At 41.3% G+C, this 19,823-nt stretch overlaps 1 protein-coding gene across 1 annotated transcript in view; it reads right to left on the reverse strand.

Moving 5' to 3' along the window:
- LOC141804092 (receptor-type tyrosine-protein phosphatase N2-like) overlaps positions 1 to 19,823 on the reverse strand; it is a 238,389-nt gene that overhangs the window by 96,690 nt on the left and 121,876 nt on the right. The window contains exon 12 of the mRNA XM_074688343.1: positions 18,144 to 18,208. Coding sequence (XP_074544444.1) covers positions 18,144 to 18,208 — 65 coding nt within the window. The remainder of the gene's footprint in view (positions 1 to 18,143; positions 18,209 to 19,823) is intronic.

A 19,823-nucleotide genomic window follows, 5' to 3' on the forward strand; every position in this document is an offset into this window, starting at 1 on the left:
TACAGCTTGTAAAGTTTTATAAGTTTTATTCTTTGTCTATTTTCTACATGTTTATGAAACTTCCAGTGAACGCTAGTGTGAATTTCTGCTGCTGCTTGTCAGTAACTTTTTAATTTTTAACGTTTTTTATCGTCCTCAAAACTCATCTACAACCTGACTGTTCCCCATCCATCTTATCTTTTAAATCATTTATCTTTTTAAACTTTATCCATTTTCTTGTTTTAACTTTTGTTGAAATGCTTTAAAACTATGTTTTGTAAGAAATACTGAAATAAGAATTTTAAATCTGGAAACAATTAGGTTTTAAGAAGTACTTCCAAGTGTTAGAAGAAGAAGAATATGCTCATTTTTGAAGGAAATACTTGTCTTGTCGAAAACAAACTCCCTGGATAACAATAATATTCATCCTCTACCGCTTATCCTGTTCAGGGTCTCTGGTGGCTGCAGCCTTTCCCAGCTGTATCAGGGTGAGAGGTGAGGTACACCATAGACTGCATACAGAGTGGACAGCGTGGCTCCACCATTTACCATTGTACGGTTTTGAGGCCAAAATACCGCTGTCACAGGCGCAGCCATTGGCAGCCAGAGTCTGCGCAGTAGAGGCTATGAGAGAGTCTGAGTGGAGCAGGGTGACAAAAATAATAACTATTTTCTTTCCTGAGTTTAATCGCTCCTTAACTCTCCCTCCAGACATATTTTACATTCCTTGAAAAAAATGTGCAAGAAAGTCAGCTGTCAATCATTGTTAAACATGATGTAAATCCTCGTTTTTAACCTCTTATCACTAATGAAAATGAAACTTTACTGAAAAAAAGAGGACTTGAATGCAAGGCAGCCAAATGATATCTTCAAATCACCACAACATATGGACGTGAGAAGCATTTCTACCAGGTGTATTAGTTTCCTTAAAGTTTGACCACAGCCCATCTAGAATGACTGGGGAGATGGATTTTTTTGACCTACACTGAAGCCAGCCACCAGGGGGAGCAGTTTTTGTGGTGACCTCACTTCGAGCCGAGCAAGATGAGGAACACAGACACAAGCACAAACACTGTGCAGCCTGATTTACTGAATATAAACAAAACAAAAATTCAAACGTCGTTCTTTTTCGTAATCTTAATTTCATTACATGGTGTCTGGTGAGACTGAAGTTGACACTTGAGAGAATGAAATTCAGCATCTGGACCCTTCCTAGACAGCTAACTTGTTTACCAGTCAACTTCATACACCAAACCAAAATGTTTCTTCCAGTGATTTAAGAATCACCACTTTAAAAAGCAACCCTGAGATTTTCAGGACTGGCTCTCCCAGAGGAATTTGGAGGAGAGCGGCCAAAGTAAAGATTTTATCAGCAGTTTATGAACAGATATCTACAACCTCGGTGCAGCTCAATAACAACGTTCTGGCAAATCATGAGTAAATACTGAACAAAAAAATCAGTGGGCCTCGTATTGAGCCCTGGGGAACACCCTTTTTGTTCGGTTGAGAAGCAGACTTTTATGAGTCAATCTTCACACATTGCTCCAGACACTGGCCAACAAAAAGCTTGTTCTGTGCACTCCCCTGGTTTCTATGGTGCATTTTGAACATGTAAACTGCTTTTACCTGCTGTAGGCCCCAAAGCTTCAAGCAGAGACGTACGACAAAGGAGACAAGCCAAACAGTGTGACATTAGTGTGACCTTTGAGTCCCAGTGGCTCTCGGTGGGATGTTTTTCTGGCGTGCTGAAGTTTAAATCTCTTCAAACACTTTTGGCGTGTAAATCAGGCTTTTGTGGGAACTGACACTTCTGTTTTACACAGTTTAGACTGGACAACACGCTGAGCGATAAAAACATTTCACCATGAATCATGTCGCCATTTTGTCTCTTTTTTTGTATCCTGCAGGTTTTACCTGTCACATATCATTCAAGCAACGGCTTTATTTCATTGCCTGTATCATGTGATTGATGCTTTGTTTTGCTGTTGTGGTCACCGCCAGTCTCCCTGAGTAAACAGCATCTGCTAAACGCCTCAAATGTACATTTAAATGTTTGTTTCTGGGCCTGCTGTCTGCTCCGAGGAGGCAGCAAAAAAAGGTAATGCCGGTTGACAGCGGCGAATCTCTGGAGGCCTCTACCAAATAACAATTCAGAGGCGTTATTATTATTCCAATTTAACGTCAGTAAAATGCCGGGGAATTATTCTGTCGTGTGGCGTCACATTCATCAAAGACTCTTCAGTTTTGTTTTCAGTCAAATTTCTGGAAAGTGGAGAAAATCTTGTTGCTTTCAGAGTCAGACTGCTGGAGATTTGATTGGTACGTGCAATCACAGAGGCTTTTCTCATCCACTCATCAGTCTCATACAAGCAACAGTTGTCGGACTGAGCTTATTTAAGGTGCTTTGAGCCCACGCCAGCAGTTTCAAATTTTAGTTTGGTTAATTTATAAAGTCAAACTCCGTAATCCAGGGCTTTTAATGAGCCAGTGATTGCCATTTTTGTTTGAAAGATGACTCCAACAACCGTCATCAATCACTAACGAGTCAAAGGACACAATGATCTATCAACACAAAGCGTCGGTAAAACGATCTACCGACAGCTTTCTTCCAAACTGTTTCTAAATAGAGCGTTTATTCCTCCTCTGGTGCTTCTATTTCTGTAAATGTTCATTAACCTCGTATGACTGAAGTGTGTGTCATTATATACGTGCATGAATTTAGCATTCCCAGAGGCACGCCGCCTGCACACACTCCCACACCACAGCTGTATAAACAGATCAGTCCACCATCGCGCATTAGCCCCAGCAGCTGCAGGACTGCAGTGCTCATCAGCCAGTCCCCTGATGCATTCTGCTTACCCCATGGAGGGAGGGAGACACTCTGGGGAGCTTGTAATGGTTGCTGTGGTGGGAGGGGGTAATTATGGCTGAGCCTGAGGGCACTGACGGTCCTCTATGTGCCCACCTGGGGAGTGCCGTGCCTGGGTAACGGCGTCTCGGAGCCTGCTTGTCAGTGTCTGGAAGGCTCGGCAGACGAGCAGGCAGGCTTCGAGCTACCAAAAACCTTTCGCTGCAGATGCCACGCAGTGTGTGGTGCTGATGTTCAGATCACCAGGACGAGAGGGGGTTTTGGGAAGGCAGATGTGCAGAGGAAGAACAACCAAACAATGTGCACAAACATGTATTAACTATGTTTTTTCCTTTTCATTCTTTATAGGACTCAATTATTGAGAGAAACACAAGAGTTCGAGATTTTCCAGATACAGGTTTAAGATCTTTATACATTCAATATAAAATCAGACAAGAGTGAATGAAAATCCTCTTTAACTTTCTGTTTCCAAAGCGCTGCTTAAATACCTCATAAGACCGACTCAGGTTGTGAATTATCTTGAGCCAAGCTTCATGTTGTAGAAAATAACAGCTGAAAGGAAGTGGTTAAAAGCATATATCCATAAGTTAAACCAACCAACAACCTAAAAGTGCAAAAGAGCTGCAGTTCCTCTAGTGTCCACTTGAGGCTGCCTCTGAAAGCCACAGAAACCCCATTAACACGCATGTTAGAAAGGTTAACTTTAGTTTTTGGATCATTTTAAGACTATAACAGTCACTTAAAGTGACATTTTTTGGCAGAAATTGGAGAAAACATTTGCAAATATTTGTATCAAGCTGTTTAAATCTTATCTGAATAATTTGATTACTGTAAACAGCTGAAAGCTTTTCAAATTTGGGTGCTAAAGCTAAATAATTTTAGATTTGTTTTTGTACTGGTGGGTGCTAAAAACTTGCATCACTGCCACTTTGATAAAGCAGCAAAAATCTGAGTTTAAGCACATTTGTTATCTAAAAGCATCACAAGCATGCAGGTTACATTAATGCACACAGTCATGTAATCGCAGAAGTTTTACGGAAGACACCAGTAATTTTTTGTCTTTTTTATCAATGCAACAAGCTCCAGTGTCTGAAATCTGACTTCCCACACTGCAGATAGCTGAACAATGCACTGTACTTTTTGCCATCAAGAACAGAGCTGTCCGTGGTTCTGAAAGTTAAAACTGTAAATCAATGCATGCCAGTCAGCCACTCATCAACATCTGCAATGGTTTTTGTGAATTTTCATCAATTAATTCTGCTCTTACTAGTCCACCTGGAGCTTTAAGAAGACAGATACAAAGTTTAGCACATGTTGCTGTAAACTTTATATAACAAAGTTTACAGCGACGCACTACAGAGTCAGCAACTCTCCATGAGTGCTTGTGGTTCTCAAACCCAAAGGCACCCATGGAATCGGCGCCTACACATGGAAGGCACTGATAAGGGAACCATTAAGCATAAAGTTGGTATAACAGAATTACATAGATGTGCTTAGAATAGACCCATGTAGGGAGAGGATCTCTAGTCTCAAGATTCACCTTTTATATGACTTATCAGTAATACCACTTCACCATATACTGTGCACTGCTTCCCTCCAAACATCAGACATCGGAGAGACATGCAGATCACGTCAGTATTGGGTCCAAGATCATATGTAGATGTCAGAGCAACATGCAAAATGGGTACAAAATTTGACATCTGAATCTGACCTTTTTGGATGTTGGAATGACGTTCAGCATTTGGACAGCATTTGCAGACCAAATATTAGACATCAATGAGACGTTCAAAATGGAACCAAACATTCAGACATCATTAGTAGGGCTTTTTAGACCTTAATCTGACCTCCATACAATGTCCAAAAAAGACCCAATAAAAACTTTTATTCTGCACCTTCAGGAGACCTGATTTGGACATCAAAAATTACGTTAAATATTCGTCATTTCAGTGTCACATTGTGCACAGCTGATGGTCTCAGAGGCTTTCTGTAAGGTCACAATTATGCAACCTTGTCGGTCACACTATATACCCTGCATACCTGAATAAAGTTGAGCGAGTCGGAGAACTGAACCAAGCACTTGCAGTCTCCTCTCTTTCTCCTTTTGCTCAAAGATTTAGGCTTGGCCCAACTGAGAAGCTTCTGTTTTACTTTTTTACTTGGGCTAGACCAAACCCAGGAATTTCTAGTACAGCAAGAGTCAAAAGACTGGAACTGAAACTAGTTTTTGATTCCCATCCTTATAATGACAACAAAACATTCCCATTATTGGCTGCAAATTTATTTAACCAATATAAACTGTGCATTCTTCTTAAATCTGTGAAAAAATCAGAGTAAAATGAGAAAAAACCTTCATAGCTGTCTGATAGCTAATAGCTACCACAGCTGATGTATTGACCTTAACTAAATGGCTGCCACTGATGTCTACAGACCTTTATTTGATTACAACTGTTTACTGCGTCTATAGAAGACTATGTTTCACAGTGAAGGGAGGTGGGGTTTGGTTGAGCTTTCAGGCTTTCAGGCTCGATTTCAGGCTTGTACATTACTGTGGGTGAGAGCAGTGTGCTCTTTGGACGAGAGCTCAGCATGGATATGAGGAGATGTGAGATGACAGAGACATAGTGAGACGCTGCAAGTCAGAAAAGTTCAAGCAGCTCACGCTAAAACTGAGGATGTGTCACTGGAAAAGACGACAGACATCACGGAGATGATCAAAGGATGGCGCGCCAAAGACGAATGCGTTCTAAAAAGTATGTTTTCTCTTTTTTTAATCGAAGACAGAAAGACATAAAAGAGGACAGTCAACTCTTCTTTAGTAGTTGGGTGTTTACACAGTCATAGGAAACAATATTCTGTGGGTCTTGAAAGATCGTTCAAGATGCTCTGACAGCAGCTGGCAGCCAATGAGTTAATAACCACAGATAGCACACTCCACTACTCACAGAACTCTTCCTCTGTTTCTGCTCAAGATTTCTTCATTTGGGTGACCCCTGAGAGAGGATTTGAACTAAGCCCACCAGGACTCAAGTTGTAATCTTGTAATTAACTGTGACCCTGTGATATACCCTGTCTTTGAAAGTCTTGTTCTCTTCAGATGTCAGAGGAAAACACAACTTTTCTGTGATGTGATTACAGTGGGGAGATAAAACTAGACCAGACATGAGGCTGGCCCTTTCAGACTCCGGAGATGCTAAGCTATGGTGACAAAGTAGGAAACACACTTCCCTCTTCTCTGCTGTGTTTAAGTCCACATCGGAAGTCTTTAAATAAGTTACATCAACATTAGTTTAGAGATTGATTTCTAATAGAGCAGCAGGGCCATGACAGAGCAGACTGTCAGTTCCTCTGCAGCTTAAAATGTTCACCATCCAGATGGAGGTAAGTGGAAAATCAAAGGATGTACAAATGTAGCATTGACGACGTCAGCAGATGAGTGCTGACGCTACAGGTGGGCATGCCTGAATAACAAACCTGTTATTTCACTTCCTTCCAAGCTGGCCGTAATAAGACGACTAATATGAGTGTTTATGAATCTGCCACCTCCGTGTTCAAGGTTTGCTTGTGTTCAGCCAACACAAAAGGTTTCAAAACATCATTTACTCCTAAAATCCATTTGCAAAAGGAAAAATGTGTTTATCTGCAGCTGCAGTCTGGGTGGACCCTGCATCACGGTGGACAACAAGACCACTCAATACGCTCTAATGAAAGGTCAATACTGACTCAGAGAAGCAGCAAAGTGTTGTACCATTAAAGGTCTAAACGCACTGAAAGTTCCTGATGAGCACAATTTAAAGGAAAAAATATTATTTTAAAAGCCAAACAAGCATCAAAAGCTGTTTTTCTGCAGCCACTAGGATCTTGGGATGCCAGAAAAGAAGGGTGTGCATGTCTGCGAGTTAGGGAAGTTGCTGATTGTTATAACTGTACTAAGGTTTTCAGTTGAAATAACATGAGTTTCTGAATTGATTGAACTTGAACATGGATTTTTCACTGGAATACATTGTTGGAAAAGTGACTAAGTAGACACAAGAAATGAAGGTGATATGGGGTTGCCAAAAGCTGGATTTCATCAAGCATCCTCTTGAAGCTGGCTCTGGAAGCACTGAAAACAACCAAGCCCAAAAGATGATTTTTTACAGCCAAATAGGAACATTTTCATGGCTTGGTTAAAAAAAATAACTTAAGGGTTAGGGTTAGCAGCAGTTAAGAAGATGTTACAGTTCTGGCTTAGCTTGGGTTAGCCCAAACTAAGCTAAGCTGAGTTTGGCATTTCCGAAAAAGTTCCCAACAACACAGGGCTTCAGATCTCCATATCAGAAACAGATGAGTGACAAAGACTATGTCCTCATATACGGTCGATAAGAGTGACACATCTGCCCGCAGGCACACCTGGTTCTGAAAAAGAGATACGGGAAAAGATAGCTATGAACAAAGAACGGACTTCAGCCAACCTCTTCTTTACCTCAGCAAAACCTGTTACCCAAGTGTTTTAGATTGTTGTAATAATCCATCATTGAAATAAAAAGGAGTGTCACAATCAATATGAATGACAAATGTCCTTTGACCTGGTTTTCATGTCAGCTTGACACTAAATCTTAAAGAAGTCTGTAAAATTGTTGAAAAGCAAGACCAAGGAAAGACATCTTTGTCCTTCGTGGTTGATGTGAAAACTAGGGACGGGTATCAGAAATTGGTTCTTGTTGATAGTTCATAAGAAATGTTTCAATCCATCAACATTATTAGCCTTTGTGCTTTACATTCCCTTATCAATTCTTGACATGATGCCAGAGCTGCCAGACTTAATGTCAACCAGTCTGCTGCAGCTCAGAAGTTAGATAACGTTCCCCAAGAAAACTCTGATTCAGGCCTGAACCACACGAATATGGATATACTCCTAAACGCACATTTTTCTTTCCAATTGGGCCTCTCAACCACAAAGACACAAAGATCTCACCCACATAAACTGAGATTTTTTAAAAAGGACAAAAAAGTGAGGAAATAAAAAAAACATCCGGTTGAGTGGATCCGGGAGCTGGTGTTGACGAGATGACGTCAAGCACCTAGTAACAAGTCACTGTAGCAACAGTTGGCACCAACAAGAACGATGGCTGACATTTACCAAACTATTTTTGTGTTCTTTGCACTTTTTGCCCTTATTACAGCTCTACAAATGAATGTAATGTTTTTGTGTTTGTTTTTTTGCCATCTCTTTACTCTGTTGACTGCTTCTTCTTACTGTTTTTGACTGCACATGCTCATAACATTCTTCTTATGGTTTTCACATTTTGCCAACCTGCCACTTATCGGCCAGGCATGGCATTGCAGGCTTCAGTGGCGATCGTTTTCAGTTTTGCCTCTTTGTATGGACAGAGATTTTTCTGTGGTTTGGACAGAGATTTTTTTTAAACGAGGACAAAGTTATCCGGTCAAAAAAATATCCATATACGTGTGGTCCAGGCCTCAAGATTTTCAGCTTGAAGTTTTACTGAAGAACTAAGATCACAAGGAATTGTACATTACTCTCTTTCAGGAGATTTCTATTCATACATTCAACATGGTATAATTCTCCTTATTTACCAAAAATAAATATATACAAAAAAGCGCTAGCTTGATGCTAACGTATATAAGAATTTGCATTGATATACTAGTGGTTGGCATACGTAAGTATGACTTCAGCTTCAGAATAGAATTTCATCTTTCGGGGGGCGCAGATGGCCAAGCGTTCTAGGTCATGCCCCATGACGTTTACCCTCAATCGGGTGGCCCGGGTTTGAGTCCAGCCGGCGGCTTGTTTCCCAAATGTCATTCTCCACTCTCACACTGTTTCTGTCTCTATCCACTGTCCTATTCTCTCCGATTAAAGGCATGAAAAGCCCCAAAAAATAACTTTCTCAAAAAAAAAGAAGTAATTTCAACTTCCATTACAGAAACAAATCACAATTACGCTTTGTAAAAAAAAAACTGAGAACTCCAAATGTCAAAATACTCACAGGCAAATGAAAGAAAAGGCTCTATAACTAAGGCAAGGTTCCAAACAACTTAAACAACTGCTAAAACCACAAAACAGTACATCATCACGTGACATTTTTACTCATTTCTAAATAAATTTACATCCGGAGATGTCTAGATCAGGTGACCGATTTCATATTTATTCACTTTTAAAGTAAATTAAATGTTGTAGACACATAAAACCTGTTTAGCTGCTTTTTGTACAAAGAAAATTCACAGGAGACATTGATAAGGGAATTGAAAAAGAAGAATTGGATCGATAAGCAGAATCAATAAAGGCATTGGTTTAAAAAAAAATCTTATCAACACCCATCCCTCGTAAAAACCCAGTGACTTTGTGTAGGTTGCCAGATTTTCCCTCAAACTCAGGTAGACCACACACTACGACTGACACCTGGGATGTATCCCAGCATGCATCTCACCCTGTGGGCCTTCACAGTGGGCTTTCATTAACATATCAAAGGCCACTCGGGCACCGTGTCTGGTCCAGAAAGAAAAGAAGAGCCAGCACTTCAACAGCCTCTCGATTCAATTTTTCACATGTAGCCATTTAAATATCTATGGCAGGAGACAACACACGCGCAGATGCACTTTTTTGCTCGCACATGCACTTCTACTCAATGCATGTATGTAGAGAAGTTCACATGCATGGTATTGTTTTGATCTTCTCTGCTTTATTTTGCTCTTTGTGATGAAAATAACGGATACAGCTCAGCGCCATGAACAGCGCAGACATCCTTGATCCAACGTGAGCGAGTGTGTGTCTCATGAATATTCTCTTTCAAATGCAGCTGTGTTTTCATGCACCTGGGCAGGCGGTACACAACAATACTTTGTCATTACGAGCGATGCTATCACTCAGCTCTCCTCAGACAGGAATATAATCTCAGTGAAACCTTTATGAAAGACGGGCGTTGTAGCTCAGGCAGACAACAACGCTGCAAGGGTGAGAGGCTTTATTCAACAACGTCTCCTGTAATATTGTGAAACCAGGATGAACCCTAAAATCCAGATTATCTGGTGTAGATAGGGATTATGTGGAGATTACATTCCTCCATACCTTGCTGGTGAATAATGTGACGAAAACACGGTTTGGAGAGACGGTTTCTGTCTGTTTGTTACATGAAAAGATTTACTTACAGTTTTATTTGGACATGTACAAAAGCAGCCACGGTGGCTACATCATAGACTGGGATGGTAACTGAAGCATGTGAAGAAGGGTTTGAAGCTAATAAATAACACTATGAAAATTAGCTGTCTGGGTTGGAGGTCTCTAGCTAAAGAAAACAGAACTGAATGTATAGTTCTGCCGCCCGTCTCATGGAAAAATCAATGGTAGCTACAGCTTTGGAGGTGGTTTTCAAAACTAAACCATTGTTCTGGTTTATTGTTGTAACAAAGGGATTCTAATTTTGGATGTAACGGGCCTCCATAACTATGCTTTTTGACTTCTGTGCACAAGTTGCAGAGCACTCCTTTATTGTTATGTCCTCTGGTGATTCCCAGAGTTTGACATTGATTGCATTAGCTCTTCAAACAGACTGAGTCTAAGAGGGACTCTGGGAAAAGACTGGGTAAAAATATTACTGTACCACTGGTTAAAGCTAAACAATTGTTTCTTTTTAAGGTCTCTTAAAGGTATAATTGGTAGTTTGATTTAGATACACTTTGTTATACTCGTTAAAATGATCTATATGTCCCAATGGCAAGCAATACATGATGTGTTCTTAAATGAGAGTGAATAATATCCACTATCTACAGCAGGAAAAAACCTAGGAAAACATCAGCTAATCACAAATTAGGATCCGATCTGTTAAACCAATCAAATCCCGTCCTGACGTTTTGCCCTCCTCCTGCGCGTACATTTCACCGGCGTGCACTGCCCCTGACTCAATACGTGTTCCCGAGTTTAGCGGTGTACAGGTTCGCACTCAGTAGAAGAATGGCAGAGAAACTACCCATACCCTGATTACTAGTAACCGCTCCTCCAGCTAAACAGAGCAAGAAAGGAAAGATGGAGGCTTTCTTTTCTTTTTCTGTTCCCCTGCCTCTAACTACTGCCCCTCTCACTCCACCTCGGGCCTGTCCCCTCAGACCTGATGGGGTACTTGGCTCTAGGCTGTAGTCTGGATCAGAGTCTAATGAACTCTCACCACAGGGGCTCTGACAAGCAAAAAAAAAGTTGTGATATTCAGTAAGTCCTAGAGAAAATGTACATGTACTATTTGTATTATAGCTTTACTCCTGATATCATGTCTCAGGTAAAAGTGGATGATGCTAGCATGACAGTTGTGAGTACTAACAAAAGTCAAGTTTTTTTATTGTTTTTTAGCTTTATGCTTTAACATTTTGGTGTTTCCTTACCTCCAAATGAGACATGACTTGATGTAGTGCGAAACATAAAATGATGTGCTGAGTCGCCCGTGCATGTGAGCGGGGAGCGTTGCTTTGGAGGAGCTCACAAAAAAGCATTATTTCTCCACTGGGATCATAAGTACAAAAATTGTCGGCTAAAGCAACTTCAGGGACGACCTGATTTCACAAAATCTATCCACACTGAGGAATTTCAGCACATTCTACCTTTGCCTGTTGACACTGTGGCAAAAACACTGGTTTCCACATTGCTGCAAGACCAAGGCTGGTCTTACAAGTCTGTAAATAATAACAGTTAACAACACAGATTTGAGAGCAACCTGAGGAGTTACTGGACCCCAAAGAGGTGCGGAGTAAGGCAACATCTTGTCCTGCAATCCAGGGGAGTCACATTCAACATAATTTGCGTACAATCAGATGGTACCATGTTAAGGTACCTGAACGCATCCTTGTGACAGTGAGGGAGTGGAAGAGCAAGGGATTTTCCGTGCTGTACATGAACACAGCATTGCAAGTTAATATATTGAGAAATAAACATGTTAAATTGAAAAATTTTGCGATCTTATTTTTAAACAAATTAATATTTATTACCTCATAAACACACACAAAAGTAGCAAAAATTGGTACCGTTGAGTACCGATACTGTTTGCCACGTACCGGGCATCGGTACCGTAACAATTCAAAGCTAACCATACCTAGTTGTAGTTTCAGAAGAACTATAGGGGTCAAAGTCTTTGCAGCAGATCTTAAAATATCCTAGTAGTTTATTGAATGGTTTAAACCCCATAAACACGTTTGCTGACTGGGAAGGAGAATGATTTCTGGAAACTGTTTGTGAAGCATTTCATCACAGAGCTTAGTCTTAGTCAAACGCCGGTAAGCCTCAAGGTTGAAATGTTTGAGCAACAATCAACCAAAATTTCCAACAGATGATGAGTTCACCCCTCTCCAGCTCAACTCGATGAAATCAGCTCCTGTAACAATTAACATCTGAGCAGCGAGCTCCTCTGAGTGAATCCGAGTGTCGGCCGCCTGCTCTGTATTCTCTCGTAGTAAGTGTGATGATGAAAAAGACAATCTACTGTTGTTGATTTTTTGTTTCATTAGCTCCTTCCCTCCTCCCTGCCTCCCTCCATTTGTGAAAGCGGTCTCTCAGACAGATTGGACGCTCCTTGATTTGCTGTGAACAAAACGAGCTGGCCGGGTCGGAGGGGGATTAGTGCCACTCCAAGACAATTATAATCTGGTTGCTGCCACAGCAACCTTATCTCCAACCTCCCTCCCCTCCCATCACGCACACACATTTTCTTAATTGGACGAAAGTCTGAGTGTGGAAACAACAGTGATGTGCTCTCTGAGGCCTGGAGGAGAGCTGTGTTCAACGGTGAAGCCATGAGAGGTAACAGCGGTCAGACTGGAGGAAAAAGAAGAGAGGCCGCAGTCGTGTTAGGAGCAGCAGTGTGTCGTCTGAACCTTCAAGAAGAACTGAAATGAGTTTGTTTGAGATAATTGTGAGAGCCTGTAATCTATTAAAGACACTGAAGAGTCGCTGTGAGAAATGAAGAATCAAAAACAAGCACATGTCCTGATTAAACAGAAGCTCTGCTGAGCCAGAAACACACAATCAGTAAAATATACATGCAACGACGAGACGTTTACAATAAAATATGCTCGAATGCAGCAGCCTAGACCTTTTAGTGTAAACGTTTAATGATATAGACCAGTTTCGAGAGTTTGGAAAGCAAAAAGTTTCCCCATTGTTGTCAGTTTAAGCACCTGGACTCTTCTACTACATAACTATGCTGTTGTGATATGTGCAAAATGTGTTTTTTTATGGTTGTCTAAAATATGTAAAAGAAATCAACTTAACCCTGGTTTCTACTTCTGCTTGGACCCTACACCATAGTGGCTGATGCAGCTCTGCAGTACCCCTCCAAAACACAGGAGGGCAGTCATCTGTAACATTGATTGTTTCCTTTCCTACTATTTTTTTTGCTTGCTTTTTCAAGGTAGAGTGTATATTTTAAATTGAAGTTGATACATGTGCAATATATTATGCAACAACTATTGCAAAGAATCATAAAGATTCTACATGTAACTATGGCTGCATTGTTTGCATGTGAAATTAGCTGTTAGCAGCCTGTAGCACGTCAATGCTAACTGGTTTAAGGCTTGATGATTTCCCTCAAGGTGAGGAGGAGGAGGTGAGGAGGAGGAGGTGAGGACGACGTGCTGGTTCTCAGGTGTGAGCTGGGAGGTGACGAGAGTTGGGTATATAACTACAAGTAACGAACGTTACAAGTAGTTAAATTACTTTTGATAGGAACGAGCAGTGTGACCGCACTACTCCTCCTAGATTAGTAGTTAAACTAGAGTTACAAATGAAACGCCACGATCGTTACTTTTACAATGACTGCAAATAGAGCAACCAAAATATCACTATTTAAGCAGAGTTCTTTTTATTACCACCAGTAGATTGAACGGTGGCCATACAAGCAACTACTCCGCATGCGCAGTACTCTCTTGAGAGCTGGCTGCGCATGCGCAGTACTTTCTGGAGCGCTGACTCCTTTCTTTGAGGGACAAGTTTTTGGACGATTAATGCAGTTTTAGGAGCGGCGCTGTCTATGCCCCAATGGATCCCATTATACGGACATCCGCTGCACGATTTTGGATCTAAATATCTCCCGAAGCACTGCTTGGATCAGGAAAGCCTTCTGGGTGAGTATTTTGTTCAACTTCATTCTATAAACAATGTAAAAGCTGTATAAACCGAACTTATCCTTTAAAAGGGGCATTTACAGTGGGAGGGAGTGCAGTGTTGTCAGTGGGGCACAGATTTATATAAGGCAACCAATTTTACTGTGACAGTTCATATGCACATTATTTGGATTTTGTACAGCAGAAGGAGAAGAACGTGACCGTAAAATTTAAGTTATGCCCAGGAAATAAGAGGCTGAAGACTGCGTGGAACACAACTGCGAATCTCTTGAAGCATATAAAGATGTATCAGGGGGATAAAGTAGTGTAACTTCGTTACTATTTCCATGGAGTAATCAAGTAGTGTAAGGCACTACTTTTTTCAAGAGTAACGAGTAACAGGTAACTTTTTACTTTTTTGAGTAACGGACCCCAACTCTGGAGGTGACAATGTGGACCTGTCATTCCATCCATCGTTGTTGGGAACGTGGTATCTATCTCCAGTGGGATGGGCGAGCTAGCCGTGCTAACCCAGCGGTAGAGGGGCTGCCGGAGGGCAGAGCGGCATCGTGCTGTTCACGGACATGGCTGACAGAGCTAACACCAGACACATTGGAAGAGCTTCACCTGCTGTGAGCAGACAGGATCCAGGAGACAGAGACTGAACAGACTGCTGAAGAAGCTCAGTCCTGGACCCTGTGGAGGTGGAGGCTGGCTGACTGGACAATGATGGACAAGCTGTCATCATCTATTTTCTTATGGAGCTTTTTGCACTTTCTATACACTTTCTTACTTTTGTTTTCTTGATTGCTGCTGTGACTTCAATTTCGTTGTACGTGCTACAACTAAGTTCTATTCTATTCTATTCTTTTCTAGAAAAGAAGTCAGGCAACTGGGGCAGGGATAAGAAATTGATAAGTGATTGAATTTTGAGGGGAAAAAGTCAGGTTTCAGGGTTTAGAGTCAGTTCTGTCTTCTTTTTAACAGAAACCAGAGACTGACCAAGGGGCAACATCTGGTCAGTAAAATGAAGCCTATGGTTCATTTTATACAAGTGCTAAAATTCGCTGTTTGTCGAGAATCTGCTTGAGGCTGGCTGTAGAAAGACCAGAGGTCATGAACACACCCAGCCATAAAAACTGACTTTTACTGCATTAAAAACATATTTACGACCTGGTTCAAAAAACAGCTTGGGTCTAAAACACTGATTTCACTATCAGCACACACTGTGTGGTGAGTGAATTTGTTTTCTATCTCTGCAGTTTAGAAGTTATTAGGATCATTTGATTTTCCAATCAGAGGCACAGCTCAGGTGAGCTTGACCGCCAGGCGCCCTGTGGCTGCTTGAAGAAAACTCACAGCCAGCGTCATATCAAATGTGGCTGCTTCCACGGATTGGCTTCATTTTACGGTTTCAGGAATGCATAGGTGCTTTGTCTATATGTTATATAGTCAATGGGACTGACCCTTTATTCCTTTTCTTCCTAAAGGTCCCATATTCTGCTCCTTTTCTGCAGTTTAATATGGATCATTGATGTCTTCATGAAATGGTAGTAACATGTTTTGGTCCAAAAAGCCAATAAATCAAGCACAGCAGCATTGTTTCCAGGCTCTCATAGCCCCTCTGTTCAGAACGCTCTGATTTAGTGGGCGTGGCCTTCATATGTAAATGAGCCACTGCTGATACCGCCCCGCTCTTCCACGTCACTGAGTGGCGCCACGAGCTCCCAGTGCACAATGTTTAGAAAACAGTGAAGCTCGTTTACAGTAGCACTACAGGCTAGGACAACAGGCTAACCACAGCTAAAATTAGCATCCTGAAGCTAACACAGAGACAGGGGGGACACTGAGGAAAAGCTCTTACATCTGCTCCACAGCACACAGCATTTAAAATACTCACATTTCCAGGGTCCCAGGTTTGTTGGAGGATGGTTGGTAATGCGCTTGGATTCAGGACCAGTCTATTCGCTAGCCCTCTGTTGGACTGTCCAAAGTTGGAAAAGCAGTCGGCCATGAAGTGACTAGCACACACATGCACAGTTTTACTGAGTGTAGCTGGCACATTTCCTTGATAAATGAACTCTAGCCACTTATTCTTGTCTTCTTCTGAGATGGGAAGCTTGGGCCTGGAACTATGTGGCTGTTTACAGCCAAAAACAGAGCACTGATGGCTGCTGTAGCAGCAGTGGAGAGGGAAGTTGGAGAGTTCCGGGGTACCTGCACTGGTGGACCAATCAGGTCAGACTTGCTCCTGAAAAAAAGGGAATTGCTGACGTCGGCAAACCCCGGAAATTCCAAACGGCTCGTTTGAGGTCAGGATTTTACATTCACAAGCACTACTAAGTGCAGGTTTTGTCATTAAATATCACATTTTGTGGGCTGGGAGGAAAGACAAAGACCCACAAATTTCACTAAAAGACTTCATAAAGTGATTTTTGCATAATATGGGACCTTTAGGCAAAATTTAGAGATTAAAAGTTAGATTTCTGACATTAGCGTCAAAATGAAAAAAAAAATACAACAAAAATATTTTTTTGAACGGTTCAACCTCCAAAACTATAAATTAAATAAAGTGTTTTAAGGGTTTAAAGTGTTTTAAACCCCTTTGATATTTTCAGGTCATGTGACCCATTCAAAAAAATCAAATTGTATTAAACATTGGGTTTTTTTCTTTTTGATGTTTAATGTGTGTTTCTGTGCTGTTACCCTGATTTTAGTTTTTGCAGCTTATGATGAAACCCCAAAGCACGTAATCAAGTCTGTCCCATGACTCGCCAAACTCCACACATGTGATTCCAACACCCAGAATGCACTGCACATGCTCCATCATTGGGTTCATAAACTTATACAACCCCACAATAATTTACGCTCTGTTTAACTCTTGGACTGTTTTTGTCTTTATTGGTTTTATCACATGCTATTTTTCCCCATTATCCTTTCCTGCTGCGCCAACTAATTTCCCCACTGGGATCAATAAACTCCCATGTTATCTTCTTTTCAAATGTTCACAGGCACCGCTGAAAATATGAGAATTTACTTCATTGTCTGACAAATAAGCACAACAGGCCGTCCTGTGCAAAATCTGCTCCCAGAGAGGAGCTCACACATCCTCTGCTGCTCACTCTGGAGAAGCTAACTCCTCTGTTTTGTGTTTTAAAGTGTCAGCTGTGATGAAGTATGCTAATATTCTTATTTCACAGTGTATGATAAAACCATAATAAGCACAGTATGGGGTGATGATGGATGTTTTGTTGCAGGTTGAGCCTCGCCCACAGCTTTTGGCTATTTATCTAGCAGCCTGTGATGGAGGGGTTTTTCTCCGCTTCTCTCCCCTTCTCTTTCTTACAACAGAGCTTCGATTGGCCGTAATTGGCTCCTGTTTGCTGCTAAGTATTGATCACCACCATGGACCCTCCATTTCGCCCCTCCTCCACAACCACCAGCTCCACTTCTTTCTGCACTCCCCTCCTCTTTTCCGAGCGTTTCTCTCTCAGACCTCGCTGCTGCTACTTTGATAAGCGTGGTGAATGGCGTGCCGTCATCGGTGCAGACTAACTCTTGAATCAATAGGCGAGTGCAGACACTCAGCAGTCTATTTTCCGCAGAGATGGTGGAGAATAGCAATGTCCGGAGATGAAAACTGAGCAGGGGAGAAGCTGAGAGAGGTAGCAGGGATAATGGAGAGGGCTCGAAACATTAGAGAAGTTAGCATCTTTTTCTCCAGATGCTTCTCGCTTAAAGTCGCTGTTTATCATTGATTTACTCAAGCACAATTATGAAACATACTCCAAAAACAGCGCGACTGAAATGACAGGAATATACAAGACCACGCTGCACCTCTTGATTTTCATGATAAGCTTTATAGGGACAATTGCCACAAATCGCTGAAGCATGAAAACATCAACACAAAACAAACACGTAATGCCCTCGTACCCCTCTAAAACTCTACGCTCCCAGCATCTTGCTGTATCTCACGCCTCTTTGAGGAGTCTGAGAGGTTGAACCTTCAGTAATCAGCCTCCTCTCTCAGTGGTGGGACTCTCAAGTGCTCCCATAGCAAAATTTCTGCAGATCTCTACAAATAGGTTTAAGAGAAGAGGCTGCTGGGGCTGGGGTTTTCCACACTACACATGTAGCCTCACAGTGTTAAATGGTTTGTCTCTGATAATATCAAGTTTTTTGAAAGTGTTGGAAAGTTAACTGTAGTACTCACGTCTGCGACCCCGGCCTCCAGGATGCTGAGCTTGGTTTCCTTCTCCAGAGCCGCTTTCTGCTTGACTGCAAAGAGAAAAACACTGTCATTAATTCACAGTTCAAAATGATGAGGAGTTATAACTCATCAGATTAAATGATGCTCAGTAACAAACCCTGCATGGAAAGCTTTATATGGTACAGGTGGAATGAAGTGATGTTTGTGTTTTTTTATCTAATGTATTTGATAAGTTCAGATCAAGCAGAAACCTCCAGTGTTGGAAGATGAAGCCAGTAGGAAGTTGAAAAAACTGCAGTTTCTTGAGTGTCCACTAGAGGCTTGCTGTAGAAGCTAAGGAGGCCGCATCAACACCATGTATAAACATCAACTTTACGGCAGAGCAGTATAAAAACTGCCGTAGGTATGAAATTCAGGTAAATATCTGTAAATATTTCATAAGGGTGAGGATGATTTATGACGTGTCAATACTACAGCTCACAGGTCAACTCTGTAACTTCTAATGACCAAGAAAAACATTTTATGGGACGTTGAAAGAATTGCACCACATGCAAAAAACGAATGAAACATTTATCAACAAGCTGAAATATTTCACGAAAGACAAAAATATTCAACATTTTACAAAATGTTCTCAGAATTTATAGATGCTCTGAGGAGGATCTGTGTTAATTGGACTACATCGCCACCTTCTGGCCCGGGGTCCTATGCACACTGTCGTAAAGATGTGACTTTTAACGCAACAAGGTAAGGTATTTATCAATGCAGTTACAGTACAGTTGCTGTTGTTTGAAACATAACAACAAGCAATTGTTGTGAATTTGAACCATACGTCAGTAGCCGGCAATATGTAGCGTTACAAGCAGCCGGTGCTACAACGTAACTGTAAGCTAACGTGTTAACAAGTAAACTGTAAGTTTGTAGAGTGGTTTAGTAGCCGTCTATTCGGAGTGTTACTGAAAACCTGATGCTCTGAGACATGTCTGTAAAGTGTTACGTTAGTGAATCCTGGTTATGTCCTACCAGTCATCTACCAACAGAGCTAACGTAACCTCACTCTTTATTTTATTGATAGACTCTCAAGTTTGAACAGACCACTGCAGAATAACTGCTGACTGTGGGGTGGAACGAACATTTGCACAAACAGTTTAGCTCCTGTGTGTTAGCCTTTAGCTCGTGCTCTATCTCTCTCCTGTTTAGCTTTCTTCTGCTCTTCTGCACTTTTTCCGTCTGACAGTTAGGCTCCTGTGTCCACCATCACTACATCATGTGTTGTCGTAGAGACTTCGTAAATCATTGTGCCATAAATCAATCCAGTCTTTATCAACCCGATCAGGAAGCTAAAAAGAAACTACGAAGTAGCATTTCAAATTAATCTATATTGGCTCTGATAATCTCGTTTTAAAGTGTGGATTATGATCCGATTTATATTTGGAAGATCACTTTCAAACTCCTCACAGCCCCTTTATTTATATTTATCTTGCATAATGTAAAATAATAAAACAACTGTCGTGATAGGAAAAACTCCCAACCTAAATATCTTCAGAAAAAAAATTGCAGGAAAAAAAAAACAGGCAGAAAACATGTTTATTTATCCAGTAAAGACCAGCTTTAATCGATGGATGTGTGTGTTACTCCTGTTGCTCCTGCAGCCAGCCTCTGGTGGACACTTATGGAACTGCAGTT

The sequence above is a fragment of the Halichoeres trimaculatus genome, unplaced genomic scaffold (genome assembly GCF_033239565.1).
Source record: "Halichoeres trimaculatus isolate MK-OKI-2021-1 unplaced genomic scaffold, fHalTri1.1 fHalTri1_scaffold_15, whole genome shotgun sequence".
In the NCBI taxonomy this organism is placed as follows: Eukaryota; Metazoa; Chordata; class Actinopteri; order Labriformes; family Labridae; genus Halichoeres; species Halichoeres trimaculatus.